Raw genomic sequence first — 19,578 nt, 5'->3', positions numbered from 1 at the left:
TCTGAAAACAAGCCCACTTCTCCTTTTTTATTGCCGAAGTCACTGTGATTGAGAAAGCCAGTGCAGCCGCATAAAACAGGTTATGCCTCTTCCCCCTTCGAGGAACCGTGACCTCGCGGTATCCGCGCGACTGGGGGTGTGTGTTTGGTCTGCTCGCCTGGGCGAGCACGGGCTGCAGGTGCAGGGTGAAGCTGCTGTAGTCGGCCCGTGCCTTTCAGCCTCACTGGAACCGAGAAACAGGAGGGCTAAGCGGGAGCGCGGCAGTGCTGGCCTCGCCTTGTGTAAAGGGCACGCTCTGAGTGCCCACGGCCGGACGCCCCCAGACCTGAGGCACCGCGCCATCCACTCCAGGCTCCGGCGGTAGCGGGGAGTGGAGAGGACTCCCGCTCCAGGAGGGCCAGTTTTGCGGGGACCGGATCTACATCTCTCCAACCCTGGCAGCAACGCCGGACCTAGAAAAGGGCACAGGCCGCACGCGCGCAGGATCACGTGGGCGGGCTGGGCGCGTGCCCCCGCACCCACGAGAGGAGGCGGGGATGGGGGGCGGGGCCGGCGTTTCGGCCTCCCGTGAAGCCTCGCGCGGGGAAGGACCGGAACTCCGGGCGGGCGGCTTGTTGATAATATGGCGGCAGGAGCTGCCTGGGCTTCTCGAGGAGGCGGTGGGGCCCACACCCGGAAGAGGGGTCTCTTTTCAGGCTAGTGTGGCGGCCGCTGCGGACCCGGAAGTCCGGGCCGGTTGCTGAATGAGGGGAGCCGGGCCCTCCCCGCGACAGTCCCCCCGCGCCCTCCGCCCCGACCCGGGCCCCGCCATGTCCTTCTTCCGGCGGAAAGGTAGCAGAGGGGGCTCCGGCTGGGAGCCAGGCCGGGCTTCAGGGGCGGCGGTGGGGTAGGTGGGCCTGCACGGGCTTTCCTCCCGGCTGGCGGCGAGGCCCTCGGCCTCCGCGCAGACGCCCCCTGCGTACCTTGCTTTGCTCCCGGACTCTGCAGGGAGGGAGAAGGTGGCCTCCTCGCGCGAGGTCAGAGGGGAATTTTCTCGCTGGTCCAAAAGTGTTTGCCGGAGCCCGTACAAGTTAATGCCTGTTTGCGCAAACCCAGTTTTCGCGTTTGTGTGCTGTGTGTCTAAACGGTGGATCCAGAAAAAGGAAATTCCTTTAGTACCCTGTTACGGAAGTCTCTGACTTTTCAGAATATTGAGGGTTTTATATCTAAAGGCAACATGTGAAAAAGCTCTTTTCTTCAACTGGTGCTATTTTCTAGTTTCCCCTTTTTTGGGGGGTGGGGTGGGGGATCCTGCAGTTCTAAATAACATTACTTATTGCTGAAAGTTCCCTAATGAAGACTATTTCTTTTGATGACTTAGCAAGTCAACTTAACTGTTGGAACGCTCACTTTGTAAACTAAATTTCTGATTTTCAGTTGTAATAGCTGCCCATTTTTTAAGTAGAGGCAGTTTAGTTTTGAACCTGGATAAAGTTGTTGTGTTGCATTCAAAGTATATATCCAGAATGAACAAGTGTAGGTCTTTTTGGGTGATAGTGGTTCTTTAAGTTCTTGTTATTTAAGAGAAAAGGTATCAGAGGAAAAAGAAAAACAAAACACTAAACCTTATCAGAGGCTTGGGTTCACATGACTGCTCTGCTACTGACTGTCACCTGGGATAGAAAAGTGTTAACCCATTTTCTTCTCTCTCAGCCAAGAATTAGGTGGTTCCTAAAGGCCCCGTTCAGATATGAATTCAAGAATTCTTTTTAAGTACATGCAGAGTTTTAGTAACTGATGTCTAGGTGAGTGAATGGTACTGTGAGGAATGAATGAAAGCTCTGCTGAATGAAGGAAACCTGTAAAATGGTACAAGGAAGCTTTGTTGATAATGTACCTTGGTGTAGTTTATGGCTCTAATTTGTTTGACAATGTTGAAGTGGGTTTTTTTTTTTTTTAAAGGGGGAAAGAAAGCATTCTGTGTATAATAAGGCAGATTGCATGTTACATAATAGACTGTTGTCTCTGTCCAACAAATACTTTTGAATGTCTGCTGCTTGGCAGGCACTGTGTTAGGCCCTCATTATTAAGCACTGAACAAGAAAAAGTCCCTGCACCTACGGACCTTATTGTCTGCTGCAGCAGACAGAGAATACATTTCTCTTTTAATACCTGTGTGTATATACAAATTGATAACATGACAGAGATGAGGTGAGAGGAGAAGCATATTTTGGTTTGATGTTAGAGAGGGGCCTCAGCAGGTGACCTTGGAACTTAGAGCCAAGGGCTCAGTAGGAGGTACCAGAGGCTAGGGAAGAGCATGTCCAAAGGTTGTGAGTCAAGAAAGAGTTTGGTGTCCTTCAAGAAAGGAAGGAAGGCCATTGTGATTTGGGCTTGGAGAGGTAGACAAGATTCAGAGCTTTGTAGGCCATCGTTAGGTTTTATTTCAAATGCAGAGACATTATTTCAATTTATTATTATTACTCTTATTTTTGAAAGAGAGCGCGAGAGGAGGGGAGAGGGAGAGAATCTTAAGCAGGCTACATGCTCAGTGTGGCGCTACTTCGGGGCTGGATTTCATGACCGTGAGATGGTGACCTGAGCTGAAATCCAGAGTCAGACACTTAACCCACTGAGCTACCCAGGCACCCCTTAGAATTTTTAAAGAGGAGTGATTTGATCTTATGTTATAAAAAGATCATTGTAGTTGCTTTTTGCAGGCTGAATGTGGCAAGAGGAGAAGCTGGAGATGCTTCTGTTTAGGGATCCCATCCAGTCTTTAAATACCATTTTTAAATACCACCTATATGCAGACGACTCCTGAATTTACATCTCCAGCTTGAATTCTCTCCCGAGTTAGGAATGGTATATCCAGCTGTTGGTCCACTTTATACCTCTACCTAATAGATACAGTATATCTTTAATAGAAATAATAGGCTGACAGATGGATCTTTCAGTTACTGTATCCAAAATTTAACTCCACATTTTTTGTTACCTCAGTAAATTGCATTTCTGTTCTTTTACTTGCTCATTCTGAAACTTTAGTACCTTCTTGAACCTTTCTTTCTCTCCTACTCTGTATCTACATAAGCAAATCTGCTAAGACTACCCCAGAACATAACCAAATTCAACATCTTCTCACCATCCCTGACTATTAACTCCCTGGTCTAAGTGGTCATCCCTGTAGATTGGACAGTTAAGTCCTTTGAGAGGATGTCACTCAAATCTCAGCTTAAATGTTAAGAGGAAGCTGGTTTTATGAAAGTAGAGAAAACGGGTGCCTGGGTGGCTCAGTTGGTTGAGGGTCTGACTCTTGATTTTGGCTCACATCATGATCTCAGGGTTGTGAGATGGAACCCTGTGTTGAGTTCCGAGCTGAACACAGAGCCTACTTGGGATTCTCTCTCTCCCTTTCCTTCTGCTTCCCACCCCCACCTCCCTACCCCCCATCCCCTGCCAGCACTTGCTTGCTCACTCACTTGCTCTCTCAAATAAATAAAATCTTCAAAGGCAAAAAGGAAATAGAGAAAGCAGAGTTATTTTGCTGTAGGCTTCAGTTTGGTTTCCCTTCCTCCAACCTTGACCCCTATCTCTTCAAATTTCTCCAGTAGCTTCCTATACACGGCCCACCTTAATCTTGTTCCTATTTCTTCTCTGTGTTCATCTCCTGCTCTCCTTTTCCTGTTTCCTGTTTCCTTTTCACTGTTCTTTTTTTTTTTTTTAAAGATTTTATTTATTTATTTGACAGAGAGAGATCACAAGTAGGCAGAGAGGCAGGCAGAGAGAGAGGAAGGGAAGCAGGCTCCCTGCTGAGCAGAGAGCCCGATGTGGGACTCGATCCCAGGACCCTGAGATCATGACCTGAGCCGAAGGCAGCGGCTCAACCCACCGAGCCACCCAGGCGCCCTCACTGTTCTTTTTATACTGGCCTCTTTGTTGTCAAATACATTCCTGCCTCAGGGCCTTTGCACTTATTTTTTTTTTCCCCCTCTGCCTGGAAACCTCTTCCCACAGACACCCACTATTTTGTTCTCTCATCTCCTTCAGGTTTTTGTTCATTTGACATCTTGGTGAGGCTTTGTCTATCCTACTTTTAACACTGCAGTCCCCAGCCCTTGCACTCCTGTCTTACCTACTTTCTCCACAGCATTTATCACCCTCTACTTTTCTATGTATTTTGTTAAGATGGAAGCTGATTTTTTTTTAAGATTTTATTTATTTATTTGACAGACAGAGATCACAGGTAGGCAGAGAGGCAAGCAGAGAGAGAGGAGGAAGCAGGCTCCCTGCTGAGCAGAGAGCCCGATGCGATGCGGGGCTCGATCCCAGGACCCTGGGATCATGACCCAAGCCGAAGGCAGAGGCTTTTTTTTTTTAAATTTTTTTTTTAAGATTTTATTTATTTATTTGAGAGAGAGACAGTGAGAGAGAGCATGAGCGAGGAGAAGGTCAGAGAGAGAAGCAGACTCCCCGCGTAGCCGGGAGCCCGATGCGGGACTCGATCCCGGGACTCCAGGATCATGACCTGAGCCAAAGGCAGTCGTCCAACCAACTGAGCCACCCAGGCGTCCCCAAGGCAGAGGCTTTAACCCACTGAGCCACCCAGGCACCCCTGGAAGCTGATTTTGTTCACAGCTGTATCCCCATGTGTAGGTCAGTGCCTGGGCATAGTTAGGAATTTGGTAAATATTTGTTGAATAAATGAATAAAAACAAAAAATATCTGCTAGTAAAAAGTGCTGAGCAGGGAATTTAAATTGATGTGGGAGTAGATCACAGGACAACAGTATTTGTTCAGATAATAAAGGAAGGCTTGTCTGAGAAGATGGTATTTAGTTTGAGATCTGAGTGAAGGGAGAGAGCCAGCCTCACAAAAGATCAAAGGAGCTGCATTCTAACCAGAGAGAACTAGAAGTACAAATGTCCTGAGGCAGCAATAGCTGGGTGCATTTAAGGAACCTGAAGAAGGCTGGGACTTACTGGGTATAGGATATGCTTTGGAGACAGAAATAGCATGGCTTGAACAAGTGATTGGAGTGAAGAAAAACTGGGAAAGTTTTGGGCTTACCGCATGGGGCAGGAAGAGTTAAGAACTGTTTTTGGCAATTATGACCTTGTGTAACAGATATCCATGTGGATACGTTAAAGAAGCAATGGAATGTATGAATCTATATAGTTCTAGGAAGAGGTCAGAACTTGAGATACGGTTCTGGCTTTAGAAATATTTTGCAGGGGTACCTGGGTGGCTCAGTCGGTTAAGCCACTGCCTTCAGCTCGGGTAATGATCCCAGGATCCTGAGATCGAGCCCCCGCATTACGCTCCTTCCTCAGCAGGGAACCTGGTTCTCCCTCTTCCTCTGCCTGCCACTCCCGCTGCTTGTGTGCTCGCTCTCTGTGTCAAATACATAAATAAAATCTTAAAAAAAAAACATTTTGCATAACTGATGATTAATGACATGGGACTAGATGAGATCACCTAGAGAATACATAAAATGTGAGAATTAGTTATGTTGAAAGGCTAAGGCTATTATAACAAAGATATACTGAAGTGTAATGGCTCAAAAAAGATAGATTTTTAAAAAAAATTACTCTCTTGAATGTAACAGTCCAAGTTTATTGGGTGGCTTTGCTTCACAGTCATTCAGGGATCTTTCCTCCCATATTGTTACACCGCTTTCCCTTAGGGTGTGGTTTGTTGTCAAAGCTGGGTCATAGCCCCTTCTGTCTGTCCTCAGTCCCCTGATCCATGGTAAAGAGGAAAGAGAAGCTTTGGCCAGGAAAGTGGCACAAAATTATTTCTATTCATATTCTGTTGGTGAGAAGTTAGTCATATGGTCATAGATAACTGCAAAACCTTCTGGGAAATGTAGAGTAACTAGCCAGCTAGTAGCTAGCTAATAGGCTACAGTCCTCTTGCTAGAAAGAGGAAAATGAGTTCTGTGGCCAGGTCGCATTGCCTGCCATACTATAGACAAGAACAGAAAGTTGGTGAAAGTTCTGGAGTTAAGCCAGCTTTTAGAAGTTAAATTGAGGGGCACCTGGATGGCTCAGATGGTTGGGTGTCTGCCTTTAACTCAGATCATGATCTTCAGGTCCAGGGATTGAGCCCCATGTCACTTCTGGTTCTACAGAGGTCTGCTTCTCCCTCTTCCTCTCCCACTGCTTGTGCTCTGTCTCTCTCTCAAAAGTATAAATCTTTAAAAAAAAAAAAAAACTTTTTTAAAAAGTTAAATCAAGGAACATGAGCCATTGGCAAAGGGGAATCAAAAATAAAATAGCAGGGGCGCCTGGGTGGCTCAGTGGGTTAAAGCCTCTGCCTTCGGCTCAGGTCATGATCCCAGGGTCCTGGGATCGAGCCCTGCATCAGGCTCTCTGCTCAGCGGGGAGCCTGCTTCCTCCTCTCTCTCTGCCTGCCTCTTTGCCTACTTGTGATCTCTGTCAAATAAATAAATAAAATCTTTAAAAAAGGTAAATGCATGGGGAAAAAATATACCTTAAAAAAAATACCAGTTATAAAGGAGTGTGATATCATGGAAGCTAAGAGAAGATAGTGTTTAAAAAAGAAGGGTGTGTTGTGTTGAATGTCACTTGCAGGATCAAGATGAAATAACTACTTAGTTTGATAATGTGGAAGTAATTGATGACTTTTGAGGGAGGTATCACTATCAGTGGAATGGGTTGGAGGGAGAAGGTGAAGTGTGGAAAGTAGCAAGAATAAAAACACCCTTTTTAAGAAACTGCAGTGAAAAGGAACTAAAAGGGGCTCTTGGGTTAAGGGATTTTTTTCTTTTCTTTCTTTCTTTTTTTTTTTTTTTAAGATAAAAGGTGCTAGAACATGTTTGTATGGCGATAGAAATGATCTGGTAGAGAGGGAGAAAATGATACAGAAGAGAGAGGTGTTACTTGAGGGAGTAAAGTTCTTGAGAACTCCTGAAGGATGGGATTAAAGCCCGACTATACCAAGATTTGGTTAGGGTATGCTGCCATTGGGAATGGCAGTTGGTAGGACCACTTATATAAAGTTTAAGAACCTTCAATCAATGCTATATGTTGTTTACAGATATAGAAATACGTTAAAGAGTAAAACTGTAGGTGGAGACAATAATCTATTTATGAAATTATTTCCCTAGGGAGAAGGGGGAATCCAATCAGGGAGAGAATTAATTTTCACATGCATGTCTTCTTTTGAAAAATTTTTAGAAGCAAATGTAGCATAATCTTAAGATTTGATAAACCTGAGTATTACTCAGATTAAATTCTAGTATTGTCTTTGTTTTGGATGTTTCATAATACAAGGAAATACAGAAACAAGAAAAAGTATAGTTAGCAGTATAGAGTAATGTAGTTGAAATAAACCTAAATCAGTAGTCACAATAAATGTAAATAGGCTTAATTCTACCAAAAGACTGTATGGCTAAAAGACAAAAAGCCAGGCTGGATAATAAACCAAGATCCAGCAATAAACCACTGGGAACATAACTAAAACATAAGGACATAGAGAAAATGAAAATAACTGGATGGAAGGATATAGCAGACAAATGTCAACCAGAAGAAAGCCATGTGGCAGATGACATACTTGAAACAACAAAACATTATCAGGGATAAAAAGGTGACTACATTATGATAAAATGAAAAGGGTAGTAGGAAGATAAAACTCTGAACTGCTTTGCACCTAATATCAGTCTCCAAATATATAAAGCAAAATATGCAGAATTACCAGGAGAAATCAACAAATTTACAAAGTTTTAAGAATGATCTTCTTTAGACATCTACAGCAGTAATCACAATAAACAGAAATGGGCTGTCCCAGTGAAAAGACTAGATTCCTCCTGTATGCCATTTAGTATAAAAAGGATCATAAGAGGGACACCTGGGTGGCTCAGTTGGTTAAGCCGCTGCCTTCGGCTCAGGTCGTGATCCCGGGGTCCTGGGATCGAGTCCCACATTGGGCTCCTTGCTCGGCAGGGAGCCTGCTTCTCTCTCTGCCTGTGCCTGCCTCTCTGCATGCTTGTATGTACTCTCTCTCTCTCTCTCTCTCTCTGGCAAATTAAAAAAAAAAAAATCTTTAAAAAAAAAAAAGGATCATAAGAAGGTTAAAAGTAAAAGGATGGGAAAATATGTCAGGGATATTAGACAAAAAGAAAGCTAATGTAGTCTTCACAATAGCACATACACAAAACAAAAAGTAGGGAAATTTAAGTTTTGGAATGGAAAGGAGACAAAGGAATTGTTAGTCCCAGATAAAATAATTGCATATATAAAAAAACTGAAGAAGATCTACACACTTACTATTAGAACTCATAAAAGAGTTCAGCTGGGTTTTAAAAATATATGTGTTTATATGGGAGTATTTAAAACTCAGTTTTAGGGGCGCCTGGGTGGCTCAGTGGGTTAAGCCGCTGCCTTTGGCTCAGGTCATGATCTCAGAGTCCTGGGATTGAGCCCCGCCTCGGGCTCTCTGCTCAGCGGGGAGCCTGCTTCCTCCTCTCTCTCTGCCTGCCTCTCTGCTTGCTTGTGATCTCTCTGTCAAATAAATAAATAAAATCTTTAAAAAAAAAAAACAACTCAGTTTTACCACTGTATGCCAGTAAAAACAAAACTAAAATCATTATAGAGTTTACAAAACCTAATTTGACATGAAAGGAGACCCAGATAAATGGAGAGGTATACTATGTTCATGGATAGAAAGACTCAATCCCAGAAAGATGTGAACTCTCCCCCACATTAATCATTCAGTCAGTGCTACTTTAAAAATTCCTATGGGGGTTTTAGGATCAGGACAAGTTGACCCTATAATTAATAGAGCAGATAGTTTTGTAAGAGAATAAGGTAGAGGACTTGGCCCTGTCAAAGGCTGATTATATGGTTAAGTAATTAAGACTGGAATTAAATGCTCAGAAACAGATCCATGTATGTATGGGAACTTGGTATATAAAGAGTTCCTGTTCAGTTGAGAAAGGTTGGACTAATCAGTGAGTGATGTTTGCTCTCCCTCTGGCAGAAAAACAATTAGGATTTTTCTATGTCGTATCATATACATCAGGGGTCAGTTAGTTTTCTGTACAAGACAAGATGGTGTCCTTGTACCCATAGATTATATGTTAACAAATGGACATGGCTGTGTTAAACTAAAACTTTATTTATAAAAAACTGAAGATGGGCTTGATTTGGCCCATGGGCTGTAGTTTCCCAATATCTGACAAACAGAAATAAATACAGGTAGATAAGAGCCCAGAATTTTAAAAAGCAAAATTTGAAATCATATGTAAGAAAATACAGAGGAAAAAAATATCTGATCCTGGGCTAGGAAAGGATATCTTTAAGACATAGGAAAATACAATCCACATAATGTAAATTTGGCTACGTTAAAATTTAAAGCTTCCATACAATAAAATACACATAAGGTATTTGCATCACCAAGGATTAACATCCAGAATATGAATGGAATTTCTGCAAATAAGTGAAGGACAAAGGAATTGAATAGCCAGCCCATAAAAGAAGATACCTAAATACCCAATAAATACAAAAGGATATCCCCTCAAAGGAACTCAAGGAAATGAATTAAAAATACCATCAAATACCATTTGAAAAATAGTCATTAAATGGCCACTTCCATTAAAACTGCCCATCACTGGTTACCTATTAATTCCGTTTATAGTGTTTTATCCTAGAGAAGTTTTTTTTTTTTTAAGATTTTATTTATTTATTTGAGAGAGAGAGAGAGCGCAAGCAGGGAGAGGGGCAGAGGGAGAAGGAGAGGCAGACTCCTGGGTGAGCTGGGAGTCTGATGTGGGGCTCAATCCCAGGACCTGGAGATCATCACCTGAGCTGAAGGCGGATGCTCAACCATCTGAGCTACCCAGGCGCCCATCCTAGAGAAATTCTTACATATAGACTACATAGGAAGACATGTACTAAAATGAATAAATAAAGGTGTATTTTAGGAATTAAGCAGCTAAAATGAATGAACTAGAGCTACATGAATGCATCAGTATAGACAAGTCAAATTATGGGATGAATACAAGTTTCAGATATGAGTAGAAGAATACTATTCATGTCATTTTTAAAGATCTACAGAATAACTGCATGTTTTACACTCAAGTAGTAAAAACAAATGGTAGAAAACACATCCAATTTAGGGCAGTATTTATCTCTGGGAAGGGAAAAGTAGTGGGATCAGGTAGTGAGTCATAGGCCTTTATATAATATTTAGGGGGAAAAGGGAAATAAGGCAAAACACTAATAATGTGGTTATTGTTGGATTGTGTGTACTTGTCTGTTTCAAGTATTGACTAGATCTGATTGATGAGAATGTATTGAAGGTGACAAAAGTGGAACTGTGGAGGTATGTTTTAGTGGTTAAAATCAGTTGGTCTTAGAAGTGTTTTGGGTTTGGGAAGTAAAGGAGAGACATGTTAAGAATGACTCCGAGGGGCGCCTGGGTGGCTCAGTGGGTTGGGCCGCTGCCTTCGGCTCGGGTCATGATCTCGGGGTCCTGGGATCGAGTCCCGTGTCGGGCTCTCTGCTCAGCGGGGAGCCTGCTTCCCTCTCTCTCTCTCTCTTTGCCTGCCTCTCCGTCTACTTGTAATCTCTCTCTGTCAAATAAATTAAAAAAAAAAAAAAAAAAGAATGACTCTGAGATTTTTGGCCTGAGAAACTGGGGTGGGAGGGTCATTCATGAGAGAAAATGAAAAGTGAAGTAAACCAGGTTTGGGAAGAGATGGTATATTCCATTTTGGACCAGTGTAATTATAGAAGAGGATGGGTAGATGGTTAACGAAATGAATTTTAAGGTCAAGAAGGTTTTAGACTAGAAACAGAAATTCAGAATTCATAGCTTGTCTGTGGTATTGAAAGCCTTCAAAAGGGTAAGTTCAGCCAGGAAATACACATGTGTATGTAGTGAAAAGAAAAGGTGCCCAACTTTCTCTGAGAAACTCTCAGTAGGTAGAGGAGAAGTGGACCAGGCGATAAACTGAGAAGGAGCAGCTGGAAACCAGGGAGTCGAGTGCCTTGGAAGGCCAGACAAGTTCATGTTTCAAGTGGGAGAAGCAGTCAGTTGGCAGATGCAACCCAGTTGCTTCTACTACATTACTTTTTTTTTTTTTCCCAACAGCAGTGATCAGTAGCTGAAATGATCTCATTTTTGTTCATGTTTGTCTCCACATTCTTGTATGTAGACTTCTTGAAGACAGGACTGTTCCTTCCTGAGCCAGGACAATGTCTAGGACATACGAGGCACTCACATACTTGTTGATGGATTAATTTATCCGGTACTTTGAGAGCTCTTTATTTCCTGCTACTAGCCTTTCAGTGTTGACTGTTTAAGAGCACATGTTGGGATTTCTTATTTTGATAGGCTTTTCATGGTGGGGCTAAAGAAAATTTAATGTTGGAAAAAAAAATACAAGAAAAGTAAGGAAGGTTAAAAATAGTCTTATGTCAGATCCTGTAAGAGTTCATGCTTTTCTTAAGCTGCCATGTACCTTCCTTTCTTGGATATTACATTGTTAGCATATTTGCAGTAGAATTTCTACTGTTTTGTATAATGGAGAAGAGACTGTGTAGCATTTTAAGAGAAGTTGTTAAGCCTTGAGTATTAGATATTTAGATTATAAGTTTAGAATGTTTTTATTTGCTGCTATGAGAGGAATACACAAAAAGTAAGATATGATACACGAAGAACTCTTTTTCTTGAAGACGCATCTAGTGGCATATTTTTTTAAATAATATTAGTTAACATCCTAAATTAACCTTGTACCTCGTACTCTTCTGGGCTCTTTTAAATTCTTTTCTCACTCATAACCCTCTAAGGTAGGTGTTGTTATTACTCTTCTAAAGTTATAAATCAAGGAAATTGAGACCCAGAGAAGTAAAGTAACTGGTCCATGGTCACAGGGCTGTGTAATAAGTTGCAAGCTAGATTTGAACCTAGGTATTCTGACATTGTCTCTCCATTAGCACGCTCAGTGCTCTTGACCGAACGACGTTCAAGGGTCACTTCCTTAGAGAAACTTCCCCTGACAACTGTCTTGCCCTGTTCCCCTCCAAGGTGTTATTCCATTGTTGTACAGCTGTGAATATTCATCTGTTAGAAAAAAGCTTGTCTAATTTTTACATCGTACAGATAGGATCTTTTTGACTGTAGAAGTTGGTCATGATGCTCTTTTATCTTCCAGTGAAAGGCAAAGAACAAGAGAAAACCTCAGATGTCAAGTCAATTAAAGGTGAGTTCAGTGGCGTTCCATTGTGTTAAAAAAGTGATGTGCTTTGCATTTACAGGCTATTTAAACCTGTTATCTTCCCCCCTTCTTTTGCCATTAATCATCTCTGCCTTCTTTTGTAATTATTTATGATTGTGACTTATTTCCTTGTTCTACCTGTATATTCTTCAGCACCTTGCATATATGATAGGCTTTTGCTAAGCACTTGTTGGCTGTCCTAGTGATACAGTAAACCAATGCCCTCCATTAATCACATGTTTGATTGTTCCTTAGAATCAATGAGTTGATTTTATTATTTTTTTTAACTTAAAATCAGTGAATTAACATAGAGTTTATTGTTAGTGTCAGAGGTAGAGTTTAGTGATTCATCTGTTGCATATAACACCCAGTGCTCATGATTAGATCAGGTGTCCTCCTTAATGTCTATCACCCAGTTACCCCATCCCCCCATACCTCTCCTCCAGCAACCCTCAGTTTCTTTCCTGTAGTTGAGCGTCTCTTACGGTTTGTAGTTGACTTTATTTAAAAAAAAAAAGCAAAAAGCGAGGGGTACCTGCATGGGTTGAGTGTCTGGCTCTTGGTTTTGGCTCAGGGTCGTGAGATCAAGCTCTGTGTTGGGTTCTCGGCTCAGTGTGGAGTCTGCTGCAGACTCTCTGTCCATCTGCCCCTCCCCACTGTGCTCACTCTCTCTCTCTAAAATAAATAAATACATTTTTTTTATTTTTTAAAATTTATTTTATTTGAGAGAGAGAGAGAGCACAAATGGGAGGAAGGGCAGAGGAGGGGAAGCAGGCTCCCCGCCAAGGAAGGAGCCTGATATGGGGCTTGATCTTAGGACCCTGCGATCATGACCTGAGCCAAAGGCAGAGGCTTAACTGACTGAGTCACCCAGGTGCCCCATAAATAAATCTTTAAAAACAAAACAAAAAGTGCCACCTGGGTGGCTCAGTGGGTTAAAGCCTCTGTCTTTGGCTCAGGTCATGATCCCAGGGTCCTTGGGATCGAGCCCCACATCAGGTTCTCTGCTTGGCAGGGAGCCTGCTTCCCCCCCCCCCCCCCCCCGCCTACTTGTGATCTCTGTCTGTCGAATAAATAAAATCTTAAAAAAAAAAAAGTAAAAAATACACTGAATTGAGCTGACAGTTCTGGAGTAAAGAATGGCCACTTACAAGGCTTGGCTTTCTGTTGTTTAATGTATGGATCATTACAGTTTTTACTTCTCTGTTACTTTGGATGAATCGTCTTAACTTAAAATTTATCCAGAGTACTTTATTGTAATCAGTATATTGTCTATGTTTATAGGTTAGAGCATACTTTTCAGGTTGTAATCTCTACTATAGTTTTGACTGATTTTATTATATTAATTACAAAGATTGGAATGGAAAATTATAATGGAAATTATTTATATAGCCATTACATGTAAATTTCATAAATAAAATCTATTTACATGAGATCTATAGATTGGTACTTAGACTTTTTTTTTTTTTTTTAAGATTTTATTTATTTATTTGACAGACAGAGATCACAAGTAGGCAGAGAGGCAGGCAGAGAGGAAGGGAAGCAGGCTCCCTGCTGAGCAGAGAGCCCGATTCAGAGCTCAATCCCAGGACTCCGGGATCATGACCTGAGCTGAAGGCAGAGGCATTAACCCACTGAGCCACCCAGGTACCCGCTACTTAGACTTTTCTTTCAAATGTTTGTATCTTGTGTGGCTGGCATTGAGTATTAACCATTTATGCTCAGTTTGCTGGAGAGTGACTAATTATAACTTAAGAGATTTGTAATACTAGGGAAGAGCTAGGGTACTTTACAGTCTTATTTTCTGCTTACTTCTGTTAATTTTAAGCCAGGTGGATTTCATGTTGGTTCATACTGTCTTCCTTAAGCAGAATGTGATTTACTTTGATAAAGACTTCAAGCCCTTAGCAATCAGCATGTGTAAAGACGAGATCTGAATGTAGAAGGAAGGGGTTTGATGTCTCAGGCACTTTAGATTTCTCCTTCTACTACTAGTAGTCTTCTACTACTACTTCTTCTACTACTACTACTTCTACTACTACTTCTACTACTACTACTAGTCTTCTACTCTAAACTGCTACTAACAGCGTGACCTTGGGAAGTCCTGTAACCTTCCTCGGATTCTTCATTTGTGGAGTGAGAGGGTTGGCCTGCCTAACTTCTGAAACTGTACCTGGCTGAAAAATGCCATGTTCCTACCCTGTGACAGTATATAATCTGTGCTTAGCATTCACTGGCTTACCTTAGAATCTTACAGAACAGCGTAGGAAACAGGCCCTCAAGAAGTTTGCAGTATGATTAGAGCTTAGATGTGGAATAGTAGCAAATACACCAACATACTAATAACAACCATTTCTTGAACACCTGTTCTGTTATAGGCATTAGCCAAAAACTGAGGCTAGACAAAAAAAGACTTGGCTCCTGCACTCACTGAACTTACAGATTGGTAGGGGAGAGAGGAACATTCATCAAGTGATTCCACAGATGGCATGGGCTGGATCTACAGTGATGAAAATAAAGAGATCTGGAGTGATCAGTGTAGAGCAAAAATGGATAGAACTTTGTTATTGATTAAATAGGAGGTGTAAGGGACAGGAAAGTTTCAGATTAACACCTACTTTTCTGGCTTGCCTAACTGTGTGACTTGTGGAGAACCAAGTTGGGAAATTATATGTTCACTTTTGGCATGGTGGGTGGGAGGTACGTGGAGACATTTACATATATTATTTTATCCACACAATAATTCTAGAGTCTGAGTTTCCAACCAAAGGCAAAAGAGTGATTTTTCTAGAGTCTGGCAGACCAAAGCTGAAATTCTGCTTGTTGAAACAACTACTATCTCATTGACTTATAGCCAGGTATTTAACTTTTGTCTTTCTGTGTCCGCATCTCAAAAATGAGGAAAATACTGGTCTTGCAAAATTGGTGTGAGAGATAATGAAGTAATATACCCTCCAGAAAATGTGTATCAAGCCCCCAGTACAAGGTCTGGTATGCAGGAGGTACTACTCTGGTAGCTCTTATTGTAACAGAAGAGGCCCTGAACATGATGGCTTAGTTAGATGAAGTATTGTGAGGAGGTCAGAGGAATTTGAGATTAGCACATGGGTTTTGAAGTGTGGGGAAGATTTTGTAGAAATGGGACTTAAGCTCTATAAAAGTTGAATAATAAGGATTTGAATGAAAGAGGCAATTTCTCTTTTCCCTAACAGCCCAGCCTCTTCTTTGAGTATATATTGGGCAAAGGGACCTTCAGACAAGTAAGAGGATATTTTCACAGAAGATTGATACCCAATTGTAAGGGCCTTGAAGACCAGAATAGAGACTTGAGACAGAGAAAATAGGGAGCCTGTAGGCTTTTGATTGGGATGTTGATGTTTACATATGGTATTTATGAAAGGTAAGTCTGGAAGAGTTTCATAGGATGGAGACCAAAGAAGTTCTTTTGCTGTAATACAGAAAAGCCTGTATTAAGGGTGTGGTGTTGATAATAAACATGTAAGTAGATGTTTAAATATCTTTAAGAAAAAAATCAACCACTCTTAGGCAAACATGTAGAGTGAAAAAGAATGGGCCCATGATTTTGAGCTTTGGAGACTGGCAGGTTGAGCAGAGATAGGGAAATTGAATAGGAGCATTAGTTTGGAAGAAGATGCAGTGAGTTTGGTATTTGGACAAATTGGTCTTGATATGGTAAAGCCAAAGTGAATAGCTAGCGGTAAGGGATTAATAGGCCCCAAGCCCAAATCAAAGGCCAGGTGTCAGATGCAGGTCAGGGCTTCCCCCGTGGGGCTCCAGTTCCATAGAGGTGTACCCTACGAGCTGCTGCAGAGAGGTCCAGAGTGTGAGTGAGACGTTCCCCTTGAATCAGCCAGAGTTACTAATAACTTTTTTTTTTTTTTTTAAGATTTTTTTTTATTCATTTATTTGACAGAGATCACAAGCAGGCAGAGAGGCAGGCAGAGAGAGAGGAGGAAGCAGGCTCCCTGCTGAGCAGAGAGCCCGATGCGGGGCTCGATCCCAGGACCCTGAGATCATGACCTGAGCCGAAGGCAGCAGCTTAACCCACTGAGCCACCCAGGCCCCCACTTTTTTTTTTTTTAAATGTATTTATTTATTTATTTGACACAGAGAGACATAGTGAGAGGGAACACAAGCAGGGGCAGGATGGCGGTGTGAGAGGGAGAAGGAGTCTCCCCGCCGAACAGGGAGCCTGAAGTGGGGCTTAATCCCAGGATGCTGGAATCATGGCCTGAGCCAAAGCAGACCCTTAATGACTGAGCCACCTGGGTGTCCCCTAATAACTCTTTTTAAAAATCTCCTTTAGATATCTGTTTAGATTTTAGGTACCTATTTTATCTGGTTTTATCTATTTTAACAGATGTGTCAGGGTCTCAAGTTCATTTGTGGGAAAAAGAGGAGTGCTTACAGATTTAAATAATCTTTTCAGAAAAGTTGACCCTAGTAATAATTAAAAGGTTTGAGAGTCAATGTTGTTTCTAGCAGAAAGAATAAAAGAGCAGAGAGCCTCAGGAGGAGTCTGAAGGAGACCATTTCCGACACGGTGGGCATTTTTTTAAATTTTTTTTAAGATTTTATTTATTTGTCAGAGAGAGAGCACAAGCAGGGAGAGTAGCAGGCAGAGGGAGAAGCAGGCTCCCCGATGAGCAGGAAGCCCGGTATGGGACTGCGTCCCAGGACTCTGGGATCATGACCTGAGCAGAAGGCAGACGCTTAGCCGACTGAACCACCCAGGTGTCCCTTCTGTCCTTCTTGCTATAGCAATGCACTAGGCCAACACTTTTTAAAAACCTTTAATAAGAGTCTTTAATATTTGTATGGAATAAATAGGAGAGGTAGAATGCTGATCCAGCTGTAGCAACAAGGTCACAGGACTACTTTGACAGTATTGTAATACTGAGTTGGTTATTTCCTGTTACCAAATGGGTAATCTCTTTATTCTGATGTCAATAGGCCATTTCTTCAGACTACTAAGGAAAATGTATTTTGTGAATTTTTAAAGTGTGCTTTATCTCTAAGCAGCTTGAACCTTGATCATAAATGTTTTTCATTAGAGAAATTTTGTTACCCAATTAAAAAGTAAAATAAGGGGATGCCTGGCTTAAGCATCTGCCTTGAGTTCAGGTCATGATCCCAGGGGCCTGGGATCGAGTCCAAATTAGGCTTCCTACTCCTCAGGGAGCCTGCTTCTCCCTCAGACTGCTGTTTCCCCCTGCTTGTGCACTCCCTCTCTCTCTCCCTCTGACAAAAAAATAAAATAAGTATTCTGAAGAATGTTTTTCTCATTTTTACCCCATTTCACAAGTTTTAGTTTTGTTCCTTGGACAAAAAGGATTAAGGAATTGAAAAGGTCCATATATCAGAATGTTTTCTGGCTTTGGTATTTTCTGTCATCAGTAGAAGTTCTCAAAGAAACATTTCTTGTTTTAAGTTCCGTTTTTGGCACAGTATTTTGAGAGTTATAAATAATAATAGGAAATTGCTTTCCAGTTTTCTGCTGCTTGATTCCCTTTCCTGTAAGTATTTTTTGTTGAGCGTGCATGCTTAAGGGAGGTGCTACAAAATTTTAATTTTTAAAGTTCTCTTAAAGTCCTTTATGAGACATTTTTAGGCTATCAAATTGTGTTTAATTTTTAACCTTTTTTTTTTTCCAAAAAATTATAGCTTCAATATCTGTACATTCCCCACAAAAAAGCACTAAAAATCATGCCTTGCTGGAGGCAGCAGGACCAAGTCATGTTGCAATCAATGCCATTTCTGCCAACATGGACTCCTTTTCAAGTAGCAGGACAGCAACACTTAAGAAGCAGCCAAGCCACATGGAGGCTGCTCATTTTGGCGACCTGGGTAAGTGACTCACTTTTCGTTAACTTCTAGTAGGAAGGATTGAGTGTATTATGGGAAACTCTTGCTAGAGGATACTAGAACTGTATAATGGGAATGTGCTTTGGAAAAATGTATTTAAGGTAAGAGCATGTGATTCTTGATCTGTGGGTTGTGAGTTCGATCCCCACATTGGGCATGGAGCCTTCTTAAAATAAAATTTGGGGCACCTGGGGGTTCAGTCGTTAAGTGTCTGCCTTCGGCTCAGGTCCTGATCCCGGGGTCCTGGGATCGAGCCTCGCATCAGGCTCCCTGCTCGGCAGGAAGCCACCTTCTTCCTCTCCTACTTACCCTGCTTATGTTTCCTTTCTCACTATCTCTTTCGCTGTCAAATGAATAAATAAAATGTTTTTAAAAATATAAATAAATAAATAAAATTTAAAAAATAAAAATAACAGCTACAAGTATAACAAATGATACTCTGTTATGTTCCCATAAGCATAAAATATAAAGCATTCTCAGTTAAAAAAAAAAAAAAATGGGTCATTTCCAGAAGAAGAAATACATTTAACCACTAATTATATGAACAAGATGCCTCACTTCACTCATACTCGGGAAATTGCAAATTTAAGTAATGAGTTAATGTTCTCCCTAACACATCAGCAAATCTTTAAAGTTTGACAATTTGAATGGTAACGGAGATGAAGAGAAATAGCCAGTCCTGTTTAGTGAAAGTGTAGATTGATGAAGATTTTTTTGGAAGGCAGTGTGGAAGTAGTTATCAGAATGTAAAATAGAAGATCTCGCCCTAAGATGTAGTCACATATATGCAAAAAGAAGTAGATGCAAGTATGTATAAAGCTGTTTATTGCAGTGTTGTTTGTGAAAGCAAAAAATGAGGAACAACAAACGTACATATCTGGCGATGGAGAAGTAGATACATTGTGGTGTGCCCGAATCTGGAATACTAGGGAGCCATTTAAAAGTCTGAAGATGACCTAGAGAAATATCTAAGGTTAAAGTGCAAAATGCAGGTCACATCACAGTGAGTGTAGTAGGATCCCTACTATGTTAAAATAACTTCTTCCCCCTCACCCCCAAAAAAGGTATGCAGGGGATCGAGGTTTTCTGAATTTTCGTTACCCACAGTTCTGCACTTTATAAAATTGTGTGTCATGGTATCATAAATTGAAAGAAAAGTGAATAAGTTGATGTCTAATAAAATTAGCCCGTTTTTTGACATCTTTGCTTAACAGTTGTATATCTTCAAAATGTCAGTGTCTGTGGGCCACACTCAGCACACTGCAAACAGCATTTGTATTGATCACAAAGTAAAATTGTAACTTTTACTGGATTACACCTGCGTTGCTGGCGGGGGTGTGAAATGGTACAGCCACTCTGGAAGATAGTTTGGCAGTTTCTTATACAGCAAAACGTGCAGATGTATGACCCTGCAGTTGCACTCTTTGGCCTTTATCCCAGAGAAGTGGAAACTTATATTCCCACAAAAGCCT

General features: G+C 41.5%; 1 protein-coding gene across 9 annotated transcripts in view; it reads left to right on the top strand.

The window, feature by feature from the left end:
• Positions 1–565: 565 nt before the first annotated feature.
• The window catches only part of AKAP10 (A-kinase anchoring protein 10), an 87,798-nt gene continuing 68,785 nt past the window's right edge, over positions 566–19,578 (top strand). For 4 of the 9 annotated variants that reach the window (XM_047706818.1, XM_047706820.1, XM_047706815.1 and 1 more), the window contains exons 1-3: positions 567–831; positions 12,158–12,205; positions 17,906–18,088. In XM_047706818.1, the coding sequence (XP_047562774.1) occupies positions 744–831; positions 12,158–12,205; positions 17,906–18,088 (319 nt within the window). In that variant the 5' untranslated portion in view covers positions 567–743. Of the gene's footprint in view, positions 832–12,157; positions 12,206–17,905; positions 18,089–19,578 lie in introns of all 9 variants that reach the window. The other 5 variants (XM_047706813.1, XM_047706817.1, XM_047706821.1 and 2 more) reach the window with 3 other exon arrangements.

This window comes from Lutra lutra, chromosome 16 (assembly GCF_902655055.1).
Source record: "Lutra lutra chromosome 16, mLutLut1.2, whole genome shotgun sequence".
Taxonomy (NCBI): domain Eukaryota; kingdom Metazoa; phylum Chordata; class Mammalia; order Carnivora; family Mustelidae; genus Lutra; species Lutra lutra.
Note: the sequence above shows the minus strand (reverse complement) of the source record. Positions and strands in the feature narration are given on the sequence as shown.